Source organism: Thalassophryne amazonica, chromosome 18 (assembly GCF_902500255.1).
Source record: "Thalassophryne amazonica chromosome 18, fThaAma1.1, whole genome shotgun sequence".
Lineage (NCBI taxonomy): Eukaryota > Metazoa > Chordata > Actinopteri > Batrachoidiformes > Batrachoididae > Thalassophryne > Thalassophryne amazonica.
Window position 1 is genome coordinate 31,619,780 of NC_047120.1, and position 21,304 is coordinate 31,641,083.

Below are 21,304 nucleotides of genomic sequence, written 5' to 3' on the forward strand. Positions count from 1 at the left end.
AGGCAGATTCTGGCTTAACAGTACTAGTTACTACCTAGCCCAAAGAGGCTGACATGGACTTCTTTTGTTGTATTTATTTATTTATTTATTGTGTTATTTCATATGGCTGGAGTAATAAAAGCTAGCAGGAAAAAGTCAGGAAATGTATTCACATGTACAAATCTCATGTACATGTATGGTGAGATGTACCTCTGTATTTTGTTTTAAAAGTTAATGAATACATCTGCAGGACAACTTTAAATGAGATATTTTCATTGCATCCTGCCTATTGTAAACTTTGAGTGTAATTGCATTGGGTTAAATAGCATAATAATGTGTGTATGCTCTAATTATTAATGGCAGTATTATTTAAAGAGAGTCACTTTTTTCAACCAGCTAACAGAGGTTATCAGGTGCCTTAAAAACCATTAAGACCCATTTACCAGGTATGTAATGAACAGCTTATTCCTGTGGCTGTTATTTAAAATGGAAAGGAGCTGCTGTTCCCCATCGCCTTCAGTGCAGAGATGTGTTCAAGAATGCGCGTAGCAAATAGCATTTCTCTCTGTCTCTCACATGCACTGTGTGGGTGTGTTGCACAGGCCGAGTCCAGATATTGACTTTTGTGACATACGTTACAGAAGTACAAAATGAACTGTTTCAGACCTAAATTTGCTAAAAAAAAAAAAAAAAAAAAAAATCAATATGCACAATCAGAGAATTTCAGTATTTGGGGGCTTTTTTTTTCCTCGCAAAATGACACTTTTATAATACAGTATAATAGCACTTCATTGTTTTTGATGTGTCCATTTGATTAACGCTCCCCTGAAAATTCTGGCTATGCCCCTGATTCTGACCTGCTAAACTTATGATAATGAGGATGTGTATGTGTGCAAGTGAGAGAAAGAGAAACAAAATGAGAGTATTTTGAGAATAATAGCAGGATCAGCTTGTGTGCATGCACGTGTGTGTGCGTGCAAGCTGTGTGCATGACCCTAGTTGATTGTGCCATCTCTGTTCTCTCTGTAGGTCGCTGGAGAGAGTGATGACGCGGCAGTGAGGGGCACACATACGCGCGCACACACGCACACATACATACACACAATTTAAGTCTTGAGCTGGTGGTGGGGAGGGAGGAGAGAAAACTCTGCTATGACTGTGCCATTTCTCTCCATTACCTGTGTGTGAGTGGCACACACACACACACACACACACACACACACACACACACACACACACACACACACACACACACACACACACACACACACACACACACACACACTCACTCACTCACAGTTTGCAGGAAGTCGTCTGCATGGGGGACAAGGCCCTATCTAGGGCAGGAAGATGGAGTTCATATCATATTCATTACATATTTAACACACACAGACACACACCTGGAAATCTCATATGTCAGATGTGAAGAATGAAAGAGGATTTAATGGTGAGAGGACAAGAGACGGAGTGACAGAAGATGCCCAAAGTGTGCTAACGGGACGGAGGTGCTGTATCCTGTAGCAAAAGAGGGAAGTGCACCACCAAGATATCAAGGTGGGACCGAGACGCCGCCAAAGTCTTCTACAAAGTCTCCTACAGTTGTCACCATGAGCTGTAGGCTGGAGGGAACGCCCCGCCTCTAGCCTCTGTTTCCTGCTGTGTGAGTGTGAGTGCGAGAGTGCGTATGAGTGTGATGGCCGTTTGTGTTTGGGCGGCCGCCCCCCTGCTCTTCCTGGGGCTGTGTCTGTGCAGCGTGGGGGGCCAGGCCCAAGGAGAGGTCCTGGAGTTCGGAGGCATATCCAGCCAGTGGGGGCGCTTTCCCGTGTGGAACGCCTGCTGCGAGAGCGTGCTGAGCTTCAGCCTGCGGACTCACAGCCAGGAGGGCCTCCTGCTCTACCTGGACGACGAGGGCTTCTGCGACTTCCTGGAGCTGCTGCTCCTGCACGGCCATCTCCGCTTGCGCTTCTCCATCTTCTGCGCGGAACCGGCCGAACTGCAGTCAGGCGTGGCAGTGAGCGACGGGCGCTGGCACGCAGTGCGTGTCAAACGGGATTGGAGAAACACCTCGTTAGAGGTGGACGGTCGACTAGAGGGGTGGGCAGAGGTGAAAAGCAAGCGAAGAGACATGACGGTGTTCAGTCACACCTACGTGGGTGGGGTGTCACCAGATCTCCACTCCTCACCGCTGCGCCTCACCTCTCCTTCAGTGCGGGAACACCCTGCCTTCCGTGGCTGGATCACGGCAGTGAGCATCAATGGCTCATTGGTGACGCTGGACGGCTCTGAAGGCGTCACGGTAACAGCTGGCTGTGGGCCGGACCACCAGTGCCAAAACGGAGGGGTGTGCAGCGTAGTCAACGACCAGGCCGTCTGCGACTGCTCTGACACTGGTTACCAAGGCAACGACTGCAGTGAAGGTAAGGCCCAGACCCATGTTAACCCATCATACGTACTCCATCCTTTACATACACACAGACATGACCACACCACATGCACGTACATGCCTCAGAGTCTTTGAATTCTTTGACTACATGCACACATAATTTTCATTCACTGCTGCGTTCTGTTTATGTCTCTGGACGACCTCCACAAACAGCACGAAACACGAATGCTGATTTGGTTTCATATTGATTGATTGATTGATTGATTTTTGTGGCTGCTTGTGCCACCCAATTTAGTACCGGCAGAACTCACCTCAGCAGAGCCCAGAGACTCAAAACAGTTGTTCTGAGTCAGACAGGCTGGAGCGCAGTTCCCGAAACGCCCTGAAAAAGCCGAGCTGTGGAAGCATTGCTGTGCTCAGTTGGCATGTTTGGCAATACGCAGTAAGAGTACAGATCCATTTTATGGATGTGGTTGTTGGCTCGTGCTGAGAGACTTTAATTAGAACTAGCCTAAGAGGCTGAAAATCAGCGGTTGTTTCATGGCTGACACCTGGCTGCCGGTGTTAATGGATTTGCATTGATTCTAGACGGCCTTCACAGGTAACACGGGGCGCTGAATGAATTGTAGATTGTGCAGCCTGTCACCTGTCACCAAGAGTCCACGGCTCTGCTTGTGCAAGATTGTATGTGTGTGACTGTGTTCTTATAAAAAAAGGAAATAGTGTCTTGTCGGTTAAACCTCGTAAATATGAAGACTGCAGTGATAAAATCTGGCATAAAAGTAAAATTTCGTGTCTGTTGTAAGAGGCAAAAGAACAACACAGATTCTCATGATTTAACATAATACGAGCAAATGCTTTGCTATAATACTGTCAGATATGCCTTTGGTCAGTACAGCTGCTCACGTACAGTACCGGGCACCATAATGACGACCATTATGACAACGAAACAGCTGCTTAATGAACTCGGCTACTTTATTATGGCCAGTACTGAAAATGCTTTTCTTTCCCACTGATTACTTATCGCTGCCATCTGATTTGCTTCAGTTCATTCAGAGAGCAAATCTGCATTTTTAATCAATAAACCTTCCAACTACTGCCTGCCCCCCCCCCCACACACACACAAACACACACACGAGATTGTCTTCAGCTTTGCTTTGTGTATGGATCTTATACGAGAAGAAGACCTTATGCTTCCTCATTATTATATTTTTTTGCGGCCTTTCTATATACTGCCATTTTTGCACCCATGCCCCCCCCCAAGCCAGAGCGTTACTAATAAAGGCTCCAGGTGTCACATAAATCTTGCAAATGTGTGATTGTGTATGCATGTGTGTATTCATTTTCATAACAGGTTGGCTCAGGTACACGCTCCCTGCTGCATATGGGGCATCTATACGTTGAGTAAGTGATAAAACGATTCTGTGCTGAGAATAAAATGTGATCCAGGTCAGCTGTATCCAGCCTCCTGCTTTGAGTTTAGGGCGCAGCTGGAGAGGAAACACACACACACACACACACACCCGCGCGCATGTGGACCCACAGGCTGAATGAAACCACAAATAAACACAGAATGGCTAACGTTTGCCCTCTGCAGCTGCACTATCAGACACACATGCTACAACTATGGTTCACAGCAGCGCTGTAGCTTCATGTGCAAAGTGGAAGCTGCAAACGTTTTATGTAACCGCTTTCTCACCAGACGCACTACCTGTTTTTGGAGTGGCACTTTGTCGCACAACTAGATCCTCTTTAGATGCAGTTGTATTTTTAGACACGGCCTTCAGCAGATGTTGTTGGTGAGTAATGTGAAGTGTTCCTGCAGCAACAGCAGTTCCAAAACTTTTTCCTTCAAGTTCTAGTTGGAAACTTTAACAGAAAAAAAAAAACACTATTAAGTACATTTAAAATATGTCTTATAACTCATCATTTCTGAAGTCAGTTGAATTTTATTCTGCTATTGGCATTACTATGAAGGGAAAAAAAATGTCCTTTTTAAACGATACTGAACTAACACATCATATTTTTAATGAACGATGCAGAGATCAGGTTTCCATGTTTGATGACCAGTACTTGATATTTTTTTCTATCAAATATGTCCATCTGGTCATTCACGTGTTGTTTTTACGTCACCTTTAGGTTATGTTACCACCTACGGTAGTATGGGAACCAGCATCCCATATTGGGAACTGGTTCTTGAAGGAGCAAACCCTAAATGATCATTCCCCTTTGGTAGTACTAACCTGTACCAGTGGTCTACGTTTCATAAAAGAGTTGTACTGAGCACTATTCACTTCAACTAGTAAATGTATGGTGAAGTAGATTTGATACTTCAAGAATTGCATCATATAGTTATATGAAATTGCATCATGCTAATTTTCTCCACACCATGAAATGCAGCCTGCAGCTGTCAGAGCAGTGAGTCATTTTTGGGTTGATTTTGGTCCTTTGTTCAGTCTTGAGATATGATTGTTGTATCAGTTTCTCAAACTGTTTGTTTTAGAGTGAAGTATATGGTGGCTGAGTGTGGCCTCATGGTTTGGTTACTCACTGGTTGTGATAATTGATTCATGGCCCATCGCCTCATGCAGGGGAAGCTTGCAACATGTCTCTGAATGAACCATCATTTCTACCTCTGCCAGCTGACAGTCTATTTATTCATCCATGTCTGACTGACTGTGCACACAATAATTCAAAAGTAGAAATTTTGATTTACATTGGTGAAGACATGGTGCTTGTTTGATGGAAGAGTCAAGAAAATGTTGAGGCAGGCCCAGATATGATTTTTTTTTCTTTAATTCCTTTCAGTGAATTTCCAATATTTAAAGGCTTATGGGATCACAAATATCTATAAATAAAGACCTTTAGGTCCTTTAGTATTTGGACAGTGGACAGTAGTCCTTAGAAGGATTATTGTTATTCATAATCATGACTTGCAGGTAGATTTCTGTAGGCAATTCAGGGGATGGATACATGAACATTTTCAAGTCACTGAATATGTCTTTGACTTTGTTTACATAAATCATCATTAAGAAATATAAGCAGTATGGCATTGCATGGTAAATCTGTTTGGAGTAGGCAGTTCATAAAAACTGAGTGAGTGTGCAAGGAGACTAGTGGGGGAAGCCACCAAGACACCCATGCCAACTCCGAAGGAGTTATAGGGTTCTCTGGCTGTGATTTGCAAAACTGCATGATGCAACATTTATCTGTTCCATCACCAGTTCTTCTATGTCATGGTGGAGTGGCAAAGAGGTGGATTTATCAAAAAGAAGACATGACATTTTAGATACAGTTAGTCAGAATCTGCAATGGAGACTCAATCAAAGATTTAATCTGTTTTCTTGTAGAAAATCTATCTCTGCACCACTTTACCATGAAACAGTGACTAGTGGTGCAACTGACAAAAGTTGCACTATGCACAGTTTCTCCAAATCAATTGACAACCCCTTGAATTAAAGTTAAAAGACTGCAAAATACATTACCAACTGTAGCAGTTGGCACCAAAGCATGGAAAAGTGATGATTGGAGCTTAATTCAGTGGGCATCTTGATGAAGGAAATAGGTGATGAGGAAGTAATGGGTACATATGGTATCATGGATGGGAATGTGGAAGGGCAGATGGTGGGATATTTTTCAAAAAGGATGGAAATGTCTGTTGTGAATACTTGTGAATGAAGAAGGATGGGCACAGAGTGATGTATAAGAGTGGAGGAAGGCACACACAAGTGGACTACCTTATATTTTGCAGGAGATGCAACCTCATAGGAACTACATACTGTAAGGTGGTGACATGGGACAGCATAGCTAGAAAGTATCAGATGGTGGTTTGTAGAATAATCTTTGAGGTGAATAAGAGAAAGCAAGTGAAAGCTGAACTAAGGGCCGGATGGTGGTAACTGAAGGAGAAAGATTGTTGTAAGAAATTCATGGAGCACGTGAGACAGCCGCAGAATGAAGATGAAGTAATTTTCTATAACTGGGAAAACTACTGCACAGGTGGTGACAGAGACAGCTAGGAAGATAATGGGTGTGACATCCATACAGAGTAAGGAAGACAAGGAGACAAGGTGGTGGAATAAAGATGTTCAGAAAAGTATAAGGAGAAAGAGGTTGTGAAAAAGAATTGGGATAGTCAGAGAGATGACGAAAGTAGACGAGTACAAGGAGATGCAGAGTGAGGTGAAGAGAGAAGTGGCACAGGCTAAGGAAAAGGCATGTAGCGAGCTGTACGTGAAGTTGAATACTAAGGCAGGACAAAAGGACTATCAATGTACTCACAAGTGAGAAGAGTGTGTTGAGAAGGTGGAGGGAGAATTTTGAGGAGCTGATGAATGAAGAAAATGAGAGAGAAAAGGTAGGATGATGTGGAGAAAGTATCAAGAAGTATCAAAAGGTCTATGGCATGTGGACAACTATGAGGAGTGGAAAGCTAGTTTGTCCAGATTGGCATACCAGTGGAAATAGGGATATGTTTCAGAGGAATGGCCGTAGAGTTTTTAGTCAGATTATTCAAAAAAATCTAGGAAAGTGAGAGGATGCCCAAGGAATGGAAAAGAAGTATACATGTTCTGATTTTTATGAGCATGGGTGATGTGGGATTTCATCAATGATTGAGCTCTTTCTTGCTTGCAATGGTGATGGACAGGTTGATGTACAAGATCAGAGAGGAGTTTCCATGGACTATGATGTTTGCAGATGAAGATATGCTCAGTAGTGAGAGTAGAGATCAGGTTCAGACTATCCTGAACAGGTGGAGATATGCTCTGGAGAGAAGGGGAATGAAATTCAGTAGGAGCAAGACTGAATACTTGTATGTGAATGAGACGGAGCCCGGTGGAATAGTGTAGTTACAAGGAGTAGAGGTGGTGAAAATAGATGACTTTAAATACTTGGGGCAAACTGTCCAAAGTAATGAAGAGTGTGGTAGGGAAATGAGTGCCGGTAGGGTGGAGTGAGTGGAGAAAGGTGGCAGGAGTGATTTATCGGCAAGGGAAAGGGAAAGCTTATGAGACAGTAGTGAGACCAGCTATGTTGTATGGCTTAGACACAGTGGAGCTAACAAAAAGATCAAGCTGGTGGGCAGAGCTGAAGATGTTGTGGTTTTCTTTGGGATTAAGGAGGATGGACAGGGTTAGGAATGAACATGTCACAGGGACAGCAAAAGTGGGACAGTTTGGAGACAAAGAGAAGTGAGATTGAGATGTTTTGGACGTGCAGAGGAGGGACCCATGTTATACGAGGTCTGTTAGAAAACTATCCGACCTTTTTATTTTTTGCAAAAACTATATGGATTTGAATCATGTGCGCTTGCATCAGACAAGCTTGAACCTTCGCACGCATGCGTGAGTTTTTTCACGCCTGTCGGTTGCGTCATTCGCCTGTGAGCAGGCTTTGAGTGAGCAGTGGTCCAGCCCCCTCGTTGGATTTTTATTGTGAGGAAAATGTCTGAACGATTTGGAGCTTTGCTGCATCAAATTTTTCCAGAAACTGTGAGAGACAGCCAGGTGGAAACCATTCGGAAGATCCACACGGCTTTCAGGGACGATTCTATGGGGATCACACAGATTAAGGAGTGTTACAACCGGTTTAAAGACGGCGCACAATGGCGGAGGGCGCGCCGCGCTCCGAGCGGCGATCGGCAGGCTGAAACGACCAGATCATTTCCAAACTGAACGCTGTGTTGATCCGGGACATCGTCTGACTACTACAGAAATAGCAGAAGAGGTGGACATACCACTTTTTTGGCACATTCCACTGTTACGGGGGTTTTTGCCATGAAAAGACGTGCGGAGGAATTCGCGCGCATCTGCATGAAACACACACGCACAAGTAAAAACACCCAAATGATAACAGTGAGCTCTTCCTCCCAGAATGCATCACATTACACCATTTTGAGTGTAATTTTCAAACGTTTTCTACTAGATTGGTTTCTCTTTATTAAAAGGATTGTGCCTGTTGTTTGAGGTTATTATTGCCCCGACAGAGGTTTCAGACAGAAATGAGCAGCGGTAAATAGCCCCACTTAACAAAAACATTATCACCCAAAACACTGTCCTCGGATGAGTTTTTTTGTGGTTGGCAGCATCTCCAGTACATTTTCTCAAGCATAGTTCGCACATCTTTTTGTATTACAGACCTCTTCAGCTAATGAAGCAGCTCTGTCCTCGAGGAGAACTCAGTGTACTAGGAGGAAAAAACAAAAGATAATTCATTCCTTCACTGGTGGTTTATACATTTCTGAGTACTACTATACTGTTTATCTTTATTTTTTAAAAACCCGCCCTATGTACTGTTGTTATTTATGGCTGCAGAGCTGCAGCTCAGTAGGAAACATCTGACCACAGAATCAGGCGGCTGATCTAATATCGATATCACAACCGCTGAAAGTTGCTCTGAATGTATAGTTAGTGTTGGAGTAACCAGTTATATGTACAGGAGTTACGTAATTAAATTAAGTTCATTGTTAAAATATTTGATGATTACATTTGGATATAATTTTAAAAATCTAATGTGTAAAATAGTTATTAGGCCTGTTGTTTTACATTTTGCTGTGTGTTCATATTTCTGAATGTGTGCCACCAAAAGCCATTGAGACAAAGTTGACTGTTTTTGATTGGTCTTTTTTATTGTAATTGCACTACGGCATCTTGTCTGCTAAGAAGAAGAAGTCTAAGACGTCTCAGTCTCAGTGTTGCCAATTTAGTGACTTCGTCGCTAGATTTAGTGGGTATTTTTGTGGGTTAACCTTCCATAGTGGCTATAAAAATAAAAGTCTTGCGACTAGCAACAAATCTGGTGACTTTTATCCCACACATACCGGTCAGTTTTGTAAAAAAGGGATTGCTTAAAATGTTGTTGCTCAGAGGACAGAAAGGAGGGGGACACTTGAAGATGTAGAGGAGGAGCAGACATTCTCTGCAGGTGACTATGCAGTCTTAATTCAAGTTATTTCGAAGAACTTTTAATAAATGTTTATGAGTGCAGTGGTGGGAATATTTGCATGAGAATACTTTCATTTGGAAATATTCTTTGCAGTGCATAAATGGAAAACATTCATTATTTGCTGTATATGACACCTAAATGGATCTGTGCCATTTGAGAGTTTACTTAGAATTAGACAGGTGTTTCTTCTCGGAGCAGGAAATGGAAAGCAACGGGACACAGAAATATCTGTGCCTGCCCCACAGACTAGCCACTGACACACCGCTGAGTAGTGTTGCCAAGTTGGCGACTTTCTCGCTAAATTTGGTGACTTTCCAAACCCTTTTGACGACTTATTTTCTTAAAAGCAACTAACGGCAAATGTAGCTACTTTTTCTGGCATCATTGGAGAGTTTTCTGGTGCTTGGTGGCTCAAAAGTGAAAGCGCGTATTGATCTACAGTCTCTGTTCTCACCAAGTGGCAGCGGGTGCTGCCCTGAGGTCTCCACCACCCCAAAACAGTCACAAGCGGTCAGTACACAGTGTGCTCCGTGGCAGCTGCAAAGCACTGGGAGCAGAGTGGATGGACATCTACACTCCTCCGCATTCCAAGTGCAAATTAATCATTCACGCATGATTTAGAGCTCAGATTTAGAGCGGGATCTAAAACAAAACGTGTTTCTCACCTATATTACTGCTGCTGCAATGATCTGAACATTGAATCGCAAACCTCACTCAGACTGGGTCAGCCTACTTACCTCGTTTGCTGTGCAGCCTGGCCTTGAGAAGTTATTATTTTATTTTGAGAAGTGATGGCCAATTGTAATGGCAAAATAAATAAAGAAACAAAGAATCAATTTTATTTGTAGTTCTAAATATTATTTAGATGTTTTTACTCACTTTTTTATCTCTCCCATGACATTATTCTTTTTTCCTACAGCATCTGTTATGACATCATGTTATGCAGATAATATGCAAATTAGACAATGACATCATTTAGCAACTTTTAGGACAGCCAATAGCTAGTAAGGAAGGAGAAAAGGACTTGTACCAATTGGCCAGACAAAGGGACAGAGCTGGAAAGGATGTGCAGCTGGTTGGGTGGTAAAAGATGCACATGGTAATGTGCTGACAAGTGAGGAGTGTGTGTTGAGAAGGTGAAGGAAATATTTTGAGGAGCTGATGAATGAAGAAAATGAGCGAGAGAAAAGCCTGGATGATGTGGTGAGAGTAAGTCAGGAAGTACAAGAGATTAGTAAGGAAGAAGTGAGGGCAGCTATGAAGAGTGGAAAGGCAGTTGGTCCAGATGACATTCCAGTGGAGGCATGGAAATGTCTAGGAGAGATGGCAGTGGAGTTTCTAACCAGATTGTTTAATAAAATCTTGGAAAGTGAAAGGATGCCTGAAAGTTTACAAGACCAGCTATGTTGTGCGGCCTAGAGACGGTGGCACTAACAAAAAGACAGGAGGCAGAGCTGGAGGTGGCAGAGCTGAAGATGTTGAGATTATTTTTGGGAGTGACGAGAATGGCCAAGATTAGGAATGAACATATCAGAAGGACAGCTCAGGTGGGACAGTTTGAAGACAACATCAGAGAGGCGAGACTGAGATGGTTTGGACTTGCAGAGGAGAGACACAGAGTATTTAGGGAGAAGGATGCTGAGGATGGAGCCACCAGGCAGGAGGAGAAGAGGGAGGCCAAAGAGGAGGTTTATGCATGTGCTGAGAGAGGACATGCAGGTGGTTGGTGTGACAGAGGAAGATACAGAGGACAGGATGCGATGGAAATGATTGATCTGCTGTGGTGACCCCTAACGGGAACAGCTGAAAGAAAAAGAAGGACAGCCAATAGCTACTTCTCTTACTGAAGAGTTGGCAACACTTCCGCTGAGCTTAGTGAGAGCTGCCTATAGGAGCTTAACAGAGTGTGTGAGCATACGTATGCTTTACTCAATCCAGCCAAAAATCATGATAAGAACTTGTAAAATTCTTTATCTGACAGTGCTTCTCCAGCTGATAAAGATGTCCCTGTGACCACTACAGCTACCGGATTTTGCTTCCTCTTATTATGGAAGCATTTTTATGAAACGGTAATGAGGCATTCAATGAAGCAAAATGTATGAGACAAAAATGCGCGTTACATGCTGTCAGTCATACAATGGGACAAATAATGAATATAGCAACACAAGGATCTTTTTTTAGGTATCATTTAATAATCATTATTGTGCTGCCAGGCTTAAATTCATAGTTTTAAGATTTTTCAGCTTTAATGTCGAGTTTAAAACATTTGTTATAAAAATAATCAAAAGTAAAAACATTAATTATTACACATTACTTTTTACATTTTTAACAGAGTGACTAATAATTTTAAGGAAACCTTGACTACACTGTATAGGTAATATGAAATAATTTAAAACTAAAACTAATGTGGTCCAACCTTTGACTTTCTTTGAGTTTGGAATAGCCTACACAAGTACCTTATAAACTGTAAGTCGGGGTTGGGGAGAGGAGGAAAATTTGGTGAACTATGATACACCGCATCAATCAAAATATATATATTGCAGTGTAATATCCCACATATGGGGCGGCATGTTGGATTTGTGGTTAGCACTGTTGCCTCACAGCAAGAAGGTACCAGGATTGACTCCCACCTGGGGCCTCATGTACAAAGCATGTGTACGCACAAAAACGTGGCGTATGTCTGTCTTCACATCAACGTTCAGATGTATCAAAAGTGAAATGACCATGGAAATGTGCGGTGCATCACGCAAAAATACTGGCTGCGTACGCACGTTTCTACAACTATTGTTCCACTGCTGACACGTAGAGGTGATGCTGGGACACTGTTAATAGTGTGAAAACACAAGTCATCAGAGTGATGTGCACATCAGCGACACACTGATGACTGATTAACACACCCACATGTTTGCAATTCAGAGCTCTCAAGTTGAGATATGTTCAAGGAGTTATTTACCACCAAATCTTGTCTTGCAGGTCATTTTGTTGGAATGTCATGCATTAGCATGAGAGTGTTACAACATATTGTCTCACACCGAGTGCATGAGACCTGACAGGACTGTTTTAAAGCGTGAGAGCTCTGGCAATTATATGGGTGGACATAAAAGCATGCGCAAATTCAGGGGTAGGCAACCTGTTCCAGAAAGAGCCATGAGGGTGCAGGTTTTCTTTGCAGCCACTGACTCCACCAGGTGATTTTACTGATTAATATCACTTTGAGCAGATGGAATCAGTTAATCAGTGAAATCACCTGGTGGACTCAGTGGCTGCAAAGAAAACCTGCACCCTCATGGCTCTTTCTGGAACAGGTTGCCTACCCCTGCGCAAATTGATGCGCAAAATCGCATTAACAATGGCTGCGTTAGCATTGTTAGAGGACTTTGCAAATGGTACACTATGATGTGAGCGTGTATTCAGGGAACGCAAGGATTTAGTTGCAAATGACGAGAATTGGCTCATAAGCCAATTTTGATTACCAAGACTAATGTTACTGGAATTGCGTGCAGTTGTCTGTGCCCATACAGGTGATGACCACCCTTGGCTTCCATGCCAACAGGGGCATTCCAGCGAGAGCTGGCCGTTCGGTCAGGAGTGTGCTAGTCAACCTTGAGCCGAGCCAGGCCAGCTGTGTGAAACGCAATCATCCGACTGTCATCCAAGTACATCACATTCAAACATTCAAGCGCAATTTGCAGCGAGAGACATTTTAGGGGCCATCATACTGTATGATGAATTTGTTTTTGTTAATAGGAAACATTTTCATTCCATCAGTGTTCAAATCATATGTGAAGTGCAAATGCATCTAACTAACATTGTGGCTAGGTGGCCTGGTTTAATGCATAACTCGCTCATCCTGACTAACAGCGTAGTTGGGGCAGCCCAGCCTCACGCCTTTTTTTTCGTGTTCCCGTCACGAGATGAGTGACATTTCCATGACGTGTTTTTTTATTTTTCTCTTCTAACCCTAACCTCTTCACCTAATCCTAACCATAATATAACTGTCTGCCTTCCCCTAACCCTAGCCATAACCCCTCCAAAGAACCCCCTCCCCCCATGTCACCCCACATTTTGTGCCCCTGTCTGGCACGTGCGTGATGATTAAATAGTTTATTTGCATAATTGTTCCAAATGAAAACCAGCGTGGGTACATTTGGGCATGAGTGCATTCAAATATGTATTTTGCTATTATTATTTTCTTTGTTTGTTTTTTTTCGTGCTTGTGAAACTACAGCTTCTTAACAGGCCCCCCTTTGTTCAGTATTTGTCAATAACCGTGTGTGCAATGTTGTGATGTGTGTGTGCACTGCACTGAGCCCACAGCGTTGCGGCCTCACACACACTCCCACTAACTCTTTTACGGTTTCATGTTTATGTGACATGGTACCAAATAAACTATCCCTGCATGTCTCCACGTCATCTGTAGCTTACACTCTTTCTTTTCTGTGTTCATGTTGACTGATCTGACAAAGGGGAATGTCCAGCTCCCAGGGCCTATTTACATGGATTTGCATATTTAAATTGGGGTGTGGAAATTGAGGCGCATGGTGCGTGTGCATGTGTGCCCAATTCCACATTCAGTGGGTTGTACAAATGGAACATGTGTGGATCCATGCATACGCACACTTTGATACATCTGAGTACTTTTGTGCTTACGCCAATTTCTGGGTTTTGGTGTACGTACGCCATGTTTCAGTAGGAAATCCACACAAGACTTTGTACATGAGGCCCCTGGTACTTTCTATGTGGAGTTTGCATGTTTCCCTGTGCTTGTGTGGGTTCCCTCCAGGTCCCACTTCCAAAGTCACGCATGTTAGGTGAATTGGAAACTTTAACTTCACCGCAGGTGTACAATCGAGTGTGAATGAGTTTGTCTGTGTATTTGCGGCCTTGTGATAGACTGGCGTCCTCTCCATGGTGTACCCTGGCTCTCACGCTATGAATGTGCCCTATGACTCCATGGACCTTGATTGTAGTAAGCAGGTATACAAAATGAATGAATTAATGAATATCCCTCAGATGTGTCTACCACCTGCTGGATGGTTAGCAGATTATGGATTTGAAGAACTGCATGAAGTTGACGAAGTTTAAGGTGAAACCCTGACCACATTTAACTGTAAAAAGTAGATTAAAAATGATTCTAATAATGTGAGGTGGTGATTAAATGTCTCCGGAATGGAATTGTTCACTCTGAGTCTATCCTGTACAGTTGTTTGTAAGAGTTGAGCAGTCATGCAGTCATCAGCAGTCATGGGGAATCATCAGACTGTGAGATTATTGTGAGCTCAGGAACCACACTGAAGCTTTTGTGTACAATTGTATAATCCAGAATGTAAATAAATTGTGGTGAATTTTTATTCTGTGCTGGGGGGTGAAGGTCTATGTTCGTAGTCAGAAATGTGATAATTTGGTTGTGGCAGTCCTTTTACGTTTATAGCATATCAATGCAGCAAATTAAGCTCCATCTTCTTTCTTCAGTACAGGAAATGTCAAGATATAGTACTGTGCAACAATCTTAAAAAACAAAGCACGATATTACTATGAAACAGATTAACTAAATCACCAATGATGTTATTTACAAAGCACTTTCACATGTGAAATTTCAAAGTGCTTGACAACACAAAACATTGAACCCCCCCAAAAAAATTAATGATAGAACAGTTTACAAATCAAAAGCAAATCAATGATGAATGAACTGAAAACACCAAGGGGAGGTTCACCCAAAGGAATTCAGGCTTAAAGGTAAAGAAAATCAAAAATCTGACACATTATCACAACAGATATTTGTGTTAACTGTTACAGGAAGCTAATGCACTCTAACCCAGAGGTAGCACTCAAGTTGTTTGACAAGGTTTAAATCAAAATTGGTGATCGTAATCAAGCAGTGTAGGAGCACTCAGCAGTTGCAAACCCATGCTGTTAAAAACAGTGACTCCATCCTCGAAAGAACAAGTTTATTTAAAAAAAAAAAACTTTGATCAAGCCTCTAAGTGCTCTGTACAAATTTGACAAACTGACTGCCTGAGAAAAAGCCCTCCTTCCACAAATTGTTGAAAAGGAAATTCACATGGCTACAGGTAGACAGTATTTCCACGTATGTGCAGCTGTTGTACTGAGCAGTACCCCAACAGTCTGAGCAGCTGTGACATAGTTTATTTTTAAACTATATATAGTTTAAAAATACCTGAAGCCACGACTATATGGGATCAAATCAAATCAAATCAATTTCATTTATATAGCGCCAAATCACAACAAACAGTTGCCCCAAGGCGCTTCATATTGCAAGGCAAAGCCATACAATAATTACAGAAAAACCCCAACTGTCAAAATCACCCCCTGTGAGCAAGCACTTGGCGACAGTGGGAAGGAAAAACTCCCTTTTAACAGGAAGAAACCTCCAGCAGAACCAGGCTCAGGGAGGGGCAGTCTTCTGCTGGGACTGGTTGGGGCTGAGGGAGAGAAGCAGGAAAAAGACATGCTGTGGAGGGGAGCAGAGATCAATCACTAATGATTAAATGCAGAGTGGTGCATACAGAGCAAAAAGAGAAAGAAACACTCAGTGCATCATGGGAACCCCCAGCAGTCTAAGTCTATAGCAGCATAACTAAGGGATGGTTCAGGGTCACCCGATCCAGCCCTAACTATAAGCTTTAGCAAAAAGGAAAGTTTTAAGCCTAATCTTAAAAGTAGAGAGGGTGTCTGTCTCCCTGATCCGAATTGGGAGCTGGTTCCAGAGGAGAGGAGCCTGAAAGCTGAAGGCTCTGCCTCCCATTCTACTCTTACAAACCCTAAGAACTACAAGTAAGCCTGCAGTCTGAGAGCGAAGCGCTCTATTGGGGTGATATGGTACTATGAGGTCCCTAAGATAAGATGGGACCTGATTATTCAAAACCTTATAAGTAAGAAGAAGAATTTTAAATTCTATTCTAGAATTAACAGGAAGCCAATGAAGAGAGGCCAATATGGGTGAGATATGCTCTCTCCTTCTAGTCCCTGTCAGTACTCTAGCTGCAGCATTTTGAATTAACTGAAGGCTTTTTCAGGGAACTTTTAGGACAACCTGATAATAATGAATTACAATAGTCCAGCCTAGAGGAAATAAATGCATGAATTAGTTTTTCAGCATCACTCTGAGACAAGACCTTTCTAATTTTAGAGATATTGCGCAAATGCAAAAAAGCAGTCCTACATATTTGTTTAATATGCGCATTGAATGACATATCCTGATCAAAAATGACTCCAAGATTTCTCACAGTATTACTAGAGGTCAGGGTAATGCCATCCAGAGTAAGGATCTGGTTAGACACCATGTTTCTAAGATTTGTGGGGCCAAGTACAATAACTTCAGTTTTATCTGAGTTTAAAAGCAGGAAATTAGAGGTCATCCATGTCTTTATGTCTGTAAGACAATCCTCCAGTTTAGCTAATTGGTGTGTGTCCTCTGGCTTCATGGATAGATAAAGCTGAGTATCATCTGCGTAACAATGAAAATTTAAGCAATGCTGTCTAATAATACTGCCTAAGGGAAGCATGTATAAAGTGAATAAAATTGGTCCTAGCACAGAACCTTGTGGAACTCCATAATTAACCTTAGTCTGTGAAGAAGATTCCCAATTTACATGAACAACTTGTAATCTATTAGATAAATATGAATTCAAACCACCGCAGCGCAGTGCCTTTAATACCTATGGCATGCTCTAAGGTTGGAGATTGGCCTATAATTAGCTAAGATAGCTGGGTCAAGTGATGGCTTTTTAAGTAATGGTTTAATTACTGCCACCTTAAAAGCCTGTGGTACATAGCCAATTAATAAAGACAGATTGATCATATTTAAGATTGAAGCATTAATTAATGGTAGGGCTTCCTTGAGCAGCCTGGTAGGAATGGGGTCTAATAGACATGTTGATGGTTTGGAGGAAGTAACTAATGAAAATAACTCAGACAGAACAATCGGAGAGAAAGAGTCTAACCAAATACCGGCATCACTGAAAGCAGCCAAAGAGAACGATATGTCTTTGGGATGGTTATGAGTAATTTTTTCTCTAATAGTTAAAATTTTATTAGCAAAGAAAGTCATGAAGTCATTACTAGTTAAAGTTAAAGGAATACTCAGCTCAATAGAGCTCTGACTCTTTGTCAGCCTTGCTACAGTGCTGAAAAGAAACCTGGGGTTGTTCTTATTTTCTTCAGTTAGTGATGAGTAGTAAGATGTCCTGGCTTTACGGAGGGCTTTTTTTTATAGAGCAACAGACTCTTTTTCCAGGCTAAGTGAAGATCTTCTAAATTAGTGAGACACCATTTCCTCTCCAACTTATGGGTTATCTGCTTTAAGCTGTGAGTTTGTGAGTTATACCACGGAGTCAGGCACTTCTGATTTAAGGCTCTCTTTTTCAGAGGAGCTACAGCATCCAAAGTTGTCCTCAATGAGGATATAAAACTATTGACGAGATAATCTATCTCACTCACAGAGTTTAGGTAGCTACTCTGCCCTGTGTTGGTATATGGCATTGGAGAACATTAAGAAGGAATCATATCCTTAAACCTAGTTACAGCGCTTTCTGAAAGACTTCTACTGTAATGAAACTTATTCCCCACTGCTGGGTAGTCCATCAGAGTAAATGTAAATGTTGTTAAGAAATGATCAGACAGAAGGGTTTTTCAGGGAATACTGTTAAGTCTTCAATTTCCATACCATAAGTCAGAACAAGATCTAAGGTATGATTAAAGTGGTGGGTGGACTCATTTACATTTTGAGCAAAGCCAATCGAGTCTAACAATAGATTAAATGCAGTGTTGAGGCTGTCATTCTCAGCATCTGTGTGGATGTTAAAATCGCCCACTATAATTATCTTATCTGAGCTAAGCACTAAGTCAGACAAAAGGTCCGAAAATTCACAGAGAAACTCACAGTAACGACCAGGAGGACGATAGATAACAACAAATAAAACTGTTTTTTGGGACTTCCAATTTGGATGGACAAGACTAAGAGACAAGCTTTCAAATGAATTAAAGCTCTGTCTGGTTTTTTGATTAATTAATAAGCTGGAGTGGAAGATTGCTGCTAATCCTCCGCCTCGGCCTGTGCTACGAGCGTTCTGGCAGTTAGTGTGACTCGGGGGTGTTGACTCATTTAAACTAACATATTCATCCTGCTGTAACCAGGTTTCTGTAAGGCAGAATAAATCAATATGTTGATCAATTATTATATCATTTACTAACAGGGACTTAGAAGAGAGAGATCTAATGTTTAATAGACCACATTTAACTGTTTTAGTCTGTGGTGCAGTTGAAGGTGCTATATTAGTCTTTCTTTTTGAATTTTTATGCTTAAATAGGTTTTTACTGGTTGTTGGTGGTCTGGGAGCAGGCACCGTCTCTACGGGGATGGGGTAATGAGGGGATGGCAGGGGGAGAGAAGCTGCAGAGAGGTGTGTAAGACTACAACTCTGCTTCCTGGTCCCAACCCTGGATAGTCACGGTTTGGAGGATTTAAGAAAATTGGCCAGATTTCTAGAAATGAGAGCTGCTCCATCCAAAGTGGGATGGATGCCGTCTTTCCTAACAAGACCAGGTTTTCCCCAGAAGCTTTGCCAATTATCTATGAAGCCCACCTCATTTTTTGGACACCACTCAGCTGCAACTACAACTTTCGTACCTGTAGCCATGTCCAAAGGAACAATGTAGGTACCACAAGGGCTCCTGCAGTACTCTAAAATAACTCCAACCAAAAACTGCGTAGTGTAGTTATCAAAATGTATGAGTGCTTACAACATAAATTGTACTCATACCATATAATACAGTTAACATTGTGTAATATTGTAGTTAACGCAGTGTATTTTTTTAAAGTACTACTGCATTTTTTATGATGACTTTAGCTTAATGTGCTAGGGAGGTAGTCTACCAATATGTAGACCTGGGTTTGATTTCTGGTCATGCCACCTGTCGGTGGGCTTGTCAACTGCATTGTCTTGGTCAACCCAGCTCTAAATGGGTACCTATCTTATCTGGGGAAGTAGCCTGTGTCAAACTGCCTTTCTGTCCAGAAAGAGTCGTAGACTCTCATCCGCTTAACACTATGCAATCCATGGATAAGTTCCAGCATCAGTGGGTCTTAGGGCCAACATAGAGGACTTAGTTCTACTTCTTTCAACATATTGCTGTGATTTTATTACATTTCCATAGGCATTGTTGTACCATGCGCCACATTCTCAGTAAAACAAACTATGCAGCTCTAACTTCTAACACTGATGCAGGATTGATATAAACCGGTTTATTCAAAAGTATATACCATGTCCTGTCACCAATTTACCTGTAACATGTGGACAATTACAATGTAGACCTACATTATATCATTCCTATTTTGAAAGTTTAGTGGATGTTTAATGCCTTATTCCTTTCTTAGCTAAATTTTCAATTGCATATTTCTTGTAAGTGTAAGGTTCATCATAGCCCAGTCTCATGGTGTTAGATCATGATACTATCACAAAATGTAGTAGATTTTCTTGATGGGCCGTCTAACCCTAACCGTGACAAGGCAGTTTAGGGCTGGTGATGAGGTAAAAAAAAAATTATGATACTAGTTCAAGCAGGTGATGTCAACAGGTAATCACAAAATCAGCAAAGCTTTTCATTATGCCTTCCAATTAGTAAAACAAAAATTCACACCTACGATTTTTGCACAGTACTGTACATTCTTTTCTTTTCTTTTTTTTTGATTTTCAAACCTCCAGTATATTCTGTTTTTGACACCATTCTGAGGAAGTTTTCAAACCAGATCAATTTTTGCACTTGTTTGTGAAACAGATAACTGTCCCACAAGCTGCACCTGTAGTGAGTAGATTCCGGGCAGGGTTATGCATAAGTGTAATTACTGTGAGAGGAATTCTGCCCTGCAGTGAAGGCACGGTGAACCCGGCTTGTTAGGCCTGGCCTGGCTTACATTGTCCTTGAGGGCAAATTGCTGTTAGCATGCTAATGGCTCCACCTGTTTCTGCCATGCTGCTAGCACAAGGGCAGAGGGAAGAAAACACTCAAGACAAGTACAGCTCAGTGCGTGCGTGCACACACACACACACACACACACACACACACACACACACACACACACACACACACACACACACACAAAACCACTCACAATGTCCCAGTATTGAACCGTGCATGCCACTTGTCTTCTTGCACTGCTAACCCATCTCTACATGTTTCCCTGCTATTTCATGCCATAGTTCATTGTTGCAGGTGTGTATGTGTGAAAGTGTGTGAGAAAGCGTGTGTGTGTGTGTGTGTGTGTGCATGTGTGCTGCATCGCTATCTATCGGGGTGGGGGAGGGACTCTGGGGAGAGGAGGCAGCTGCAAGGTAAGTTCTGGGGGTAAATGGCTCTTGAATCCAAACCTACAGGTAGGAATGTATATCTTCACCCACACCTCCCACTCTCTTGTGTGCGTGTGTGTGTGTGCGTGTGTGTGTGCAGCCATAGTGAGAGAGGGTGCTTGGATTTGTGTGTGTGTGTTTAATGCACATTATGATAACTTCCTGTTCTTTGAGCTTCCAACACAGCATGGTGTCCATTGTGATGTTTGCGTGGACTTGCATGTCTGTTGCCACGGTAACACGGGACAGGTGTGCATGTACAGTAAGTAGCCATGTAACCAAAGGGCTGAGCATGCATGTTAATGAATGTCTGTCTCTCTCTCTCCTCGCCCGGCCGTGACACCTGCCCAGAGCACAGCTACACTCCAGGTAGGTCGCTTTTCTCGCTCACTTTTGTCCTTCTCCTCCTCATCTATCTATCTATTTATCTGTCTATCTGCTTTTCTCTCTTTTCCACGTTTTTTATTTTATAATTACATATATTGTTGAGTCTTTATTGTCGCTCTCCTCCATGTACTCTGTCGTCATTTTCATCTTTTGCATGTCACGTTGAGCCGTTATTTCCAGTCTGTTTTGATCGCACCTCCTATTGTGGACACACAGTGTAGCCGGCAGCATATGTGTAAGTGTT

At 42.2% G+C, this 21,304-nt stretch overlaps 1 protein-coding gene across 1 annotated transcript in view; it reads left to right on the forward strand.

Moving 5' to 3' along the window:
* Nucleotides 1–1,289: 1,289 nt before the first annotated feature.
* Nucleotides 1,290–21,304, forward strand: part of nrxn1a (neurexin 1a) — a 172,533-nt gene continuing 152,518 nt past the window's right edge. The window contains 2 exon segments of the mRNA XM_034194510.1: nt 1,290–2,396; nt 21,025–21,042. Of these exon segments, the coding sequence (XP_034050401.1) occupies nt 1,664–2,396; nt 21,025–21,042 (751 nt within the window). The 5' untranslated portion in view covers nt 1,290–1,663.